Source organism: Lampris incognitus, chromosome 17, assembly GCF_029633865.1.
Source record: "Lampris incognitus isolate fLamInc1 chromosome 17, fLamInc1.hap2, whole genome shotgun sequence".
Classification (NCBI taxonomy): Eukaryota; Metazoa; Chordata; class Actinopteri; order Lampriformes; family Lampridae; genus Lampris; species Lampris incognitus.
The window spans coordinates 3,230,443-3,241,547 of NC_079227.1; the positions used below are offsets into that span (position 1 = coordinate 3,230,443).

An 11,105-nucleotide genomic window follows, 5' to 3' on the forward strand; every position below is an offset into this window, starting at 1 on the left:
TTTGCACACACGTGGACGTGACTCTGGTGTCGTGGCTCTCTCAGTGTACTTAACATAGAATAACAACACTACAACACAACAACCTTCACATATACACACAAGGACTGACTTATAAGGTGAAATAAGAGGTGATAAGGTGCAGTGGTGCAGAGAATATATCAGATTTAAGTTATTGGTGAATGCATCCAAACCAGTTATTTAATCTGTCCAGGTTAATCACAGTATCTCGAGCCTGTCAAAAACATTATGCACATCACAGAAATAAAATTGCAAAGAAAACAGTGTAAATATGCAGTGCAAACGGATCCTGATCTTCAACTAAACAAACAAATCAAAAAAAAGTTTTTTTCGCTCAAACGCCAATGTCTAAAACCTGCTGACTGAAACTTTATTGTCCAGTCTGACTGCAAACTGTCTTGTTCTGGTGAATCTGACGAGGTTAAAATCAGATAATCCCAGATTGGTGGTTGGATTGGGATTATGGAGCTGCACAATAAAATGATTGTGCTGCTCCATAATCCCAATCCACGTCTCGACCCGCAGGGTTTTATACTTTACATCAGATCCACTATTTAAACATCGCCCCCGATAACATGCAAACTCTTTAAAGTGGACCCGGGGTTCAGATTTCCATCAGAACATCACACAACCCCTCCACACCTGCTGCTACTCACCGCCGGTCGGTCCTGGTCCACACAGGAAACTGAGGAGGGTCTAATAAGGCTTTACGGTGACTGACTGGCCGACTGTCCACACTCTCTTTTATAAACCAGTCTGTCCAGTAGATGAGCTGACGGGCTGATTCTTCAGTTACCTGTCCTGCTATCAGATTCTCCCAGCGACGCTTCTCACGTTCCTCACCTGTCCAATCAACCTTCACTACTTATATCTGCTGCCACCGCACCGCCTCAGTCTCTCCCTCCCTCTCTGTCTCTCTCTCTCCCCCTCTCTCTTTCCATCTCTCCCCCCTCTCACTCCCCCTTGCTCTCCCTCTCTCTCTCCCCTTCTCCCTCTTTGTCTCTCCCTCTCTCTCCCCCTTTCCCTCTCTGTCTCTCCCCCTCTCTCCCCTCCCCCCTCTCTCTCCCTCTCTGTCTCTCTCTCTCCCCCTCGCTCTCCCTCTCTTTCCCTCTGTCGTTCCCTCTCTCTCCCCTCTCAATCTCTCTCTCCCGCTCTCTCCCTCACCCTCTCGCTCTCCCTCTCTCTTTCTCCCCCCTCTCTCTCTGTCTCTGTCTTTCTGTCTCTCTCACCCTCTCTTTCTGTCTCTTTCTCCCTCCCTCTTTCTGTCTCTTTCTCCCTCCCCCCCTCTCTCTCCTGCTCTGTCTCTTGCTCTGTCTCTCGCCCTCTCGCTCTCCCTCTCTTCCTCCCTCTCTCTCTTGCTCTCTCTTCACTATCCCCTGCCCCTCCCATCACACTAACATAAATGATGTGCTTTCTCATTTGTCCATTATTTTTCTTTTTTCTATCTATCTATCTATCTATCTATCTATCTATCTATCTATCTATCTATCTATCTATCTATCTATCTATCTATCTATCTATCTATCTATCTATCTATCTATCTATCTATCTAGCCATCTATCTAGCCATCCATCTATCTATCTATCTATCTATCTATCTATCTATCTATCTATCTATCTATCTATCTATCTATCTATCTATCTATCTATCTATCTATCTATCTATCTATCTATCTATCTATCTATCTATCTATCTATCTATCTATCTATCTATCTATCTATCTATCTATCCAACAAAGGAGGTTTTAAGGCTTTTGGATTCATCGTTTAATTTTGGATGTGATCAGTTTAATGACTGATGGATGAAATATTGTGCTGACTGTTATTCACCTGCACATCTGTGTAAGAAGTGTGATGGATGATGAATGAAGGATGATGACTGGTGACTGATGAATGCAGAATGCATCTTTAACAAAACTTCATTTAACATGTCGACCAGACGTTCACATCACACACTTTGGACTTCTGATTGTAAAACCAAAAGCAAACAAGATAATTCTCCTGCAAACACAGTTTAATTTAATATTTCCTCAGTGGAGCGAGGCTTCACAGTCAGCCATAAGAACCCCCCCACACACACACACACACACACAGGAAGCGGGGTTAGCAGATCACCATGACAGGACTCATAAAGTAGGATGAGTCTCTGCAGAATGTGTTCATTATTATCACACCTGCAGAGGAAGATGAACACTGCTCTAACGAGAAACCAGGGAATGAAACTCATTATCTCAGCATCCCATCTAACCTCCCCTGTACCACCTTAACATCTCCACATCCCATCTAACCTCCCCTATACCACCTTAACATCTCCACATCCCATCTAACCTCCCCTGTACCACCTTAACATCTCCACATCTCATCTAACCTCCCCTATACCACCTTAACATCTCCACATCCCATCTAACCTCCCCTGTACCACCTTAACATCTCCACATCCCCACTAACCTCCCCTATACCACCTTAACATCTTGTCTAACCTCCCCTGTACCACCTTAACATCTCGTCTAACCTCCCCTGTACCACCTTAACATCTCCATATCCCCACTAACCTCCCCTGTACCACCTTAACATCCCCATATCCCCACTAACCTCCCCTGTACCACCTTAACATCTCCACATCCCATCTAACCTCCCCTATACCACCTTAACATCTCCATATCCCCACTAATCTCCCCTGTACCACCTTAACATCTCGTCTAACCTCCCCTGTACCACCTTAACATCTCCATATCCCCACTAACCTACCCTGTACCACCTTAACATCCCCATATCCCCACTAACCTCCCCTGTACTACCTCACAGGTCACTTATCTATTTATTTACCAAACAGGAACACTATTTTACATGTGTATATTATTGTTTTATTTATGTTTTATTCTTTACTTTGTATATGTCCAGTAGTTAAAACATCTTTCTATCTATATATCTATCTGTCTGTCTGCCTGTCTGTCTGCCTGCTTGTCTGTCTGCCTGCCTGTCTGCCTGTCCGTCTGCCTGCCTGTCTGTCTGTCTGTATGCCTGCTTGCCTATCTGTCTATCTATCTATGTATCTACGTATATATCGATACTTAGCACAGAAAGTCAGGAGATGTGTGTTTGGTGGGTTATGTCTTTGTTGTAACAATGCTTCTCGGCAGTGAATCTTATAGCGGTGGAAAGCCTGTTTACTTGCCTTTTAAATGGCGCCACATGTGTAAGGAACAGCATTGTGGGATGAGCAGCAGAGCTGAGTATGTGGGTTGTGCCCATGAAACATTTGCCAAATCTTCTCTGCCAATGCCAAGCAGCTTATTTTGCTGCTGCTATTGACTCTTGTGTTGAGCTCCTGGTACCCCAGGTGCTGACCATCAGCTGCCTCATAGAAGATTTACTGCCAAGAAGCCTCGTTACCACAAAGACATCATCTACCACACACACACACACACTTCCTTACTTTCTGTGCTAAGTTTTTGTATTTTGGTAGAATAGACTGGTTTGTACATTAAAGTTGAGGTGATATGAAACTCATATGAGAAAAATTAATCATGATAGATATAAATTATATGAGAAACAATCATATGAGAAATATAAATATACGAGAAATATAAATCACATGAGAAACATATCATATGAGAAATATAACCAATCAATCAATTTGCATTTAATATAGCACTTTTATATAAATATATGAGACGTATAAATGATATGATAAATATAAATTATATGAGAAACATTAATCATATGAGAAACATAAATCATGGGAAACATAAATCATGATAAATATAAATGATATGAAAAACATTAATTATATGAGAACTGCAACTATATGAGAAACATAAATCATATAAAGATAAATCATATGAGAGACAATCATGAGTAACATTAATCATGAGAAATATAAATCATATGAGAAATGTAATCCACATGAGAAACATTAATTATATGAGAAATATAAATCACATGAGAAATATAACTCATATGAGAAATTTAAATCATGAAAAACACAACTCATGAGAAACAAATCATGAGAAATATAAATCACATGAGAAACATTAATCACATGATAAATATAAATCACATGATAAATATAAATCGTGAGGAATATAAATCATGGGAAACAATCATGAGATATAAATCATGAGAAATATAAATCACATGAGAAACATTAATCATATGAGAAATATAAATCACATGAGAAACATTAATCATATGAGAAATATAAATCCACATGTCCAGAGGTTCCACTCGGTGTGTCCTGCTGTTGGACTTGTATGTGAAGTGTGTGACAAATAAACCGTGGAATGAATCCTTGAGTCTTGAAATGTCTGCAGTGTTTTATGAGACAATAACTTTCCTGCTCTAATCTATCTGTTAATGATAAGTGTCGTATGGAAACTGCACCATTTATCAAACAGCAAACTTCATTTTATAGCAATCCAAAAAATAGATCTTTACGATTTTGGACATTTTCTGGATGAAGTCTCATGCTGACGATTAAAATAGCCTCTGTGCAAAGGTCATCCTCCCAGTCAGTTTGTAGACCCGTCTCTGCACAAACACCAGCGGGCGTCATGATGTGGATGAAGGAAGGCTCGCATGCTGTTTAACGTTTGAAACAAATCAAGTCAGTGGGTTATTGGTGTGTCGCCCACTTGCGATGTCATCTGTATCTGTACCAATACGATCAATAAGTGAAAACATCTGTTCCCCAAAGCTGGATGCAGTGCACTGGGAACTCTTGATTGGTTGAAACTTGTTGCTACTGACAAACGAGATGAGACTTGTCTTATTGAAAAAGAACCTTTACTGTTTTCTCATCGTCCGTTCGTTCCCCATCAAAGTACATCACAACTCGCAGAGTAAAACGCAACAGGAGAGAGACACGAGTCAGCCGTGCTTAACACTCAGTCAGGTACATTCATCATCAACAGAGACAGAGAGAGAGACAGACAGAGAGAGAGAGACAGACAGACAGAGAGAGAGAGAGAGAGAGAGCGGGTGGTTTTCAGCCAGATAAAATATCATATATAAAAGTGGTGTGAAGAGCTGAAGAGAGAAAGAGAGGGAGAGAGGAGGGAAGAGGAGAAGAACAGGAAGAGCAGGGGTTCGTCTCGGCTCTATTGTTCCCCCAGTGTGGACAAGCAAGATGTTGGTCAGTGAGAAGATTTATCCCTTGATCATGGCAGCGAACTCTGGAAGAGAGAGAGAGAGAGAGAGAGAGAGAGGTATGATTTCAAACATCAAGAAAAACATGAATTAAATAAATATAGATTATTAAATAGATAAATCAGGATTACGTGCCAGTCACATATTAAAGATACTGCTACTACTACTACTACTACTGCTACTACTACTACTACTACTACTACTACTACTGCTACTTTCGGCTGCTCCTTTTAGGGGTCGCCACATCCATTTCCATTCCATTTCTTCCTGTCCTCTGCATCTTCCTCTGTCACACCAGCCACCCGCATGTCCTCCCTCACCACATCCATAAACCTCCTCTTTGGCCTTCCTCTTCTCCTCTTCCCTGGCAGCTCCATATTCAGCATCCTTCTCCCAGTATACCCAGCATCTCTCCTCCACACATGTCCACACCATCTCAATCTTGTCTCTCTTGCTTTGTCTCCAAACCATCCAACCTGAGCTGTCCCTCTAATATACTCCTTCCTAATCCTGTCCTTCTTCATCACTCCCAGTGAAAATCTTATCATCTTCATCTCTGCCACCTCCAGCTCCTCCTCCTGTCTTTTCATCAGCACCACTGTCTCCAAACTATATAACATAGCTGGTCTCACTACCATCCTGTAAACCTTCCCTTTAACTCTTGCTGGTACCCTTCTGTCGCACATCACTCCTGACACTTTTCTCCACCCACTCCACCCTGCCTGCACTCTCTTCTTCACCTCTCTTCCACACCCCGTTACTTTAACAGTTGACTCCAAGTATCTAAACTCATATGCCTTCATCACCGCTACTCCTTGCATCCTCACCATTCCACTGTCCTCCCTCTCATTCATACATAGGTATTCTGTCTTGCTCCTACTGACTTTCATTCCTCTTCTCTCCAGTGCATACCTCCACCTCTCCAGGCTCTCCTCCACCTGCACCCTACTCTCACTACGGATCACAATGTCATCCGCAAACATCATAGACTCCTTCCTGATCTCGTCCGTCAACCTGTCCATCACCATTGCAAACAAGAAAGGTTTCAGAGCCCTTTCTTGTTAAAGATACAAATCTCAAAATCTAGTCTGCGGTGGTGTAGCGGTCTAAGCATCAGCTTTGTGTTGATGCAGTGTCCCACTGGGGACCGGGGTTCGCGCCTCGGTCTCGTCAGATCCGACTATGGCAGAACTCGATGAAACAGCAGTAATTGGCAGCGCTGTCTTCGGGAGGGGGGCGGAGTCGGCTTGTGTGCCTCACATGAATGTGTCTGTGTGTGTAGGAAAGAGCAGTGGTTGGGCCTGGCGTCGCCTTGTCACGGAAGTGGCGAGGCGTCTCCTTCGAGACTGCCGGCCGGAGAGATGCAGCTGGCGAACGCATGCAGTACGAGGGTGGGTGTTTGAACTAAAATAGGGAGCGATTGGCCACTAAATTGGGAGAAAATCAGGAAAAAAAATCTCAAAATCTATAGAAAGAGTCAAGAACTCAGTCAAGTGTGTCCTGGTCCCCAGAGAAACATTATACCACTGTTATACTGAAACAAGAAAAAATAATCATAAAAACAACAGTCAGTTTTTCCTCACCATCAACTCCGATCTTGCCGTCACCGTCAGAGTCTCCGGCCTTCATCAAGGTTTTGGTCTCAGCATCAGTCAGAGCTCTGGCACCAGCAGAGAAGTTCTGCAGGAAGAGCCTGGAGGAGCAGACCAGGAAAAACAAGACAAGTCCATATCTTAACCTCCCCTGAAAGGTCCTGTCTACATCACAATATATTCTAACACCCACTGAACAGTTCATTTTACATCACTAACGGAGTGAACATGCAGATGAGGGACCTTTAGCGGCATTTCCCTGGCCTGTCTTCAGCCTCATTAAGCCATTCTGTTCATATTGTTTACAATCCTCATATTGTTCATATCATATCATGGATTATGTGAGTCACTGTGCTCTCATCTGGTGTTTTTATTGTTTCTAGTGTTATTTCATTATGTTACATGTGTCTGTTTATGGGTGTTTGTATACATCCCTGTCTGAAAACCAAATTTCCCTTTGTAGGACAGTAAAGTTTGGATTGAACTGAGCTGAACTGAAGTGAACTGAACATACTTCAGCTCTTCCTCCTCAATGTAGCCACTCTTGTCCTGGTCAATGATGTGGAAGGCCTTCTTGACCTCGTCGGCAGACTTGGAGGCCAGGCCGACCTGAGCAAAGAACTCCTTGTACTTGAAGGAGTCGGCAGCTGTAATACAAAGAGAGAACAAAAACTCTTAATTAATCTCTCGGCATCGATAAAGTCCCACACTGAGAACGAAGCCTTCCCAAGTCTGAGCAAGACTTTAACTTACAAAACGTCCTCCTTGTTCCAACCCTGGACTAGCTGGTTTGACAGATATGCACAGATGCTTTTGATAGACTATAAATCAGTGGTTCCCAAACTTTTACACTTATCTAAGTGTAAAAGAAATATTAGCTCTGCTCTGATCTTTTTTCTGCTTCTCATCACTCATTCCTCCCTTTAATTCCCCAGCACTCCTCTAGGGGGCAAAACACACACTGTATTAGTAATGACAGCAGCAAGGTGAGAAAGTTTTGTGACGTGTCTCCGTCTAACCTGAGTATCTAATTCTGCAAAGACCGCTTAAACATAATCACATGCTAACGAGTCAAAATACAAGCTGGGGAGAAGCTGACTGAACATTCTTTATGATCCACATGAACTATCCAAGTCCAGTTCATGTGGATGCTAATTTAGCTACACTGGCTAACTACCTGTGCAGTGCACACAAAGTTTTATCATTATAATTATGATTATTGTGCAGTATAATTGTCTATGGTTTGTTTACCTTTGCAAGCAGCAAGGGCTGCAGTGATGTCAGCATCCTTCAGAACTCCGGAGAATGCCATTTCTACTACAGGAGGAGAACAGAGGACAAGAGTCAGACCAGCATCAATGACGATGAAATGCTGCTGTCTTTCATTATGTGTGGTGTCTTTATCAAAGTCGCTGATGTATTCTCACAAAACACAATTATCAGCTGGAAAATGACAATTCTATCGGTCTAACACTGAAAGTCTTGCACAGTCTCCATCTGTCATCATTCCTCTGTGTTCAAAGAAAAAGGTAGTCCACTTTTCCAAACCCAAGACCTCCAAGGCAAAAGATTCATTATCCTTTGCAGTTGTTTTGGAGGATTTTGGTAGTGATATTCTTTTAATTTGGTTTTAGTCCAAAGTCAGACTGGGTTGAAGCTGGTTCTTCTCCGTTTTCCATTCCTGTGCAAAGGGCCCCGAGTCGAGTCGTGTTGTCATCTGCAAAAGGGTTTCGTTCTTCACAGAAACTCACCTCAGGTTTGAGTCTGAGACCTTTTATTGGATTAGCTGAGATGAAATCTGGTCACTGCAGTGAAATCCCTGCCGGCCTCTGTCTTTATATACTCACCTTCCGTGGGCCGAAATACGAGGCACATGAAATAGACACCGCATGCAAAGCATCGGCTAGAAAAATGTGTCCAGTAGTCAGAGCTGTTCTATTTATACGTACATAAATGAAGAGTGTAGGGCAATGTAAAAGAGCTTTAAAGTACATCGAGCTAATAATATATGCTGCTGATTTGAGGGAAACTGACTGTCTGGCCCTGCAGCGTAGGAATCTCTGCACAGCGCCACGGAATGGACAGTAAGGGGAACTTCTTGTTCTGTATTCTGATCAACACAGCTGACTTTCTTGCCTGATATCAGACACAATTGGCAACTCGTTCCACTCCATTTTCATCCTCAATCTAACTTTGCCTCCGCTCTGGGGGAGGGGATTCGATCCTCCCTAACCAATTACTAGAGACCAGCGTATCCGCCTGAATCTAACGTCATCTTAAAGCGACACTGATGGTAACCATGCCAACACACCGGTTTTGCCTGGGTTTTACGAGTGGAGCCGAGCGAAGTAAAAACAAACTGCGATGTTTGTAGTTTGTAGAACGTACCTGACTAGCTGGACAATGGCGTTAGTCCCGCCCATGGCGTGGATTGGATGGGCGTTAGTCCCGCCCATGGCGTGGATTGGATGAGCGTTAGTCCCCGGCCATGGCGTGGATTGGATGAGCGTTAGTCCCCGGCCATGGCGCTCATTGGATAATTGCTTTTTCAACCGAGAAATGGTTGTTTCGTGTGGCGATGCCGGACGGAAAGAATCAGGCAAGTCGTGGAATGGGCGGATTCAGCGGTCTGGACCCAGACCACAGACTTTCAGACGCAAAATATACAAACAATACGAATGGACAGAACTTTGAAATCGACCCGGAATGTGGGGAACCAACATCCGTGTCTACCCTCAGTTATATTAAACGTGATTTGACTGTACTGCCTATTTACTACAGTACTGCCGGTGTACTTGCGTAGTGAAGTACAGTGAAGTACGATGAGTTATTGTGAAAGACAGTGAAGTACTGTGAGTTACAGCGAACAATGAAATGCCGTGAAGTACAATGAAGTACTGCTCAGCCACATGTGTCCAGGTGTGTAACTGGCCCGTGTAAAATGTCCCCTGTTCCCAGGCCAGTGTCTGAGGAGTCGAGCTGAGACGACTGATCGCCATAAACTTTGCCTTTTTGATTTGTGAGAAAAACAGATTTCAACATTACAAGACAATTTAGCAAATTCCTGTTTGCTCACAAAATAAGACAAAGCCATTAATAGTGTCTTTCAGACCCCAAGTCCTGTCCAAACGTGCAGCTTGTTTAAGTAATGGCGTTAAGGTGGATATGAGACTGTAAAATGACAACGCACATGTGAAATGTAAATTAAGATCTGACCATCAACAGACAAAAGAAGTCGTTATCTCCCGGCTTAAGAATGTGTGTGGAAACAGAGTAAGACTGCGGATCGGCCAAGATGACCTACAGAGTTTGTTATGAAGAGGCGTGGTGTTGGTTGAGACCAATTTACCTGAATTATTTAATCTGATAAGAAACCAATCATCACCTACTTCCAGTTGACAGTACTGACACCGATCTGAATCATTCCTCATTATGGATATGAAGGTATTTGATGATGATGATGATGATGATGATAACAAAGGGGGAAATTTCAACTCATTTCATCATCATCATCATCATCATTTAAACATAAAGCTGGAGGCTCGCTGTGTTTGTGTGATGATGGTAAATTTTAATTTCATGCTAAACAAAGGAGTCAGGTGAGGAGGGGGTTTAAGGTCCATCCACCTCTCATTAGTGTGCTTTGTGCTCATTTGGCAGCAGGGGGCGCTGTTAATCGTGACAACTTCTGGCTAGCTTTTTTTTTTATCAGCCCATATATCCAGAAATGTAGAAAAATACATGCACAACATAAATGCAAACTTGGGTATTTTTGTTTTTTGCTATTTCCTTACTTCCCAGGCGCTGAGCCTGCAGTCTACTGTTTTGTCAAAGAGAACGATAGAAATCCCAAAGACGGAGCTTCTTTCTCCACGTCCCCTCCTGTGAGGCTTCTGCTCTACTCTTGAGCTCCTTGTTAGAATCTTTGTGAAGTTAAACTTCATCCCATAGCCTTTGCGGAGGATAAAAAAGGCCTTTCACCTCAAATGACTTGGGTACACGACTCGGTAAGTGTCCCTGTGCTTGTGACGTGGTGGGCTCGGGTTACCCACGTCTGACCACAGACCACCTCTGTCAGGCTAAGCTAATTCAAGTAAGTGAAGAAGGCCCCTCCATCATGACATTCAGAGCTGTGCAGGCAGAAGGTGTCTGTGGGAACAAGTTTGTGAATATATGAAAACCCGGGGTCTTGTCTTTTTCGCTTGTCTTAATGTAACCTAGTGGTGGCAGAATCTTTAACGGGGCGTGGCCTCCACCAGGTCCTCGTCTTGTTTTTCGGTGTGAATAAATTGGAGATTAATTTCCCCAAACGTCACCTTATTGTAGTGTTTTAGTGTTTTCTACGCTG

The 11,105-nt window shown here is 43.1% G+C and overlaps 1 protein-coding gene across 2 annotated transcripts; it reads right to left on the reverse strand.

Annotated features, from left to right (window-relative positions):
- Positions 1–4,982: 4,982 nt before the first annotated feature.
- Positions 4,983–8,554, reverse strand: LOC130127017 (parvalbumin beta-like). Of its 2 annotated transcripts, none has more exons than XM_056296564.1 (5): positions 8,509–8,554; positions 8,009–8,074; positions 7,272–7,404; positions 6,749–6,858; positions 4,983–5,191 (listed from the first exon to the last, which is right to left on the reverse strand). In XM_056296564.1, exons 2-5 carry the CDS (start codon positions 8,067–8,069, stop codon positions 5,166–5,168), a joined length of 330 nt encoding a protein of 109 aa, XP_056152539.1. In that variant the 5' UTR covers positions 8,070–8,074; positions 8,509–8,554; the 3' UTR covers positions 4,983–5,165. The 2 variants fall into 2 exon arrangements, with proteins under 2 accessions (XP_056152539.1, XP_056152538.1); XM_056296563.1 differs by having other exon boundaries at positions 8,009–8,071; positions 8,509–8,545.
- Positions 8,555–11,105: the final 2,551 nt, after the last annotated feature.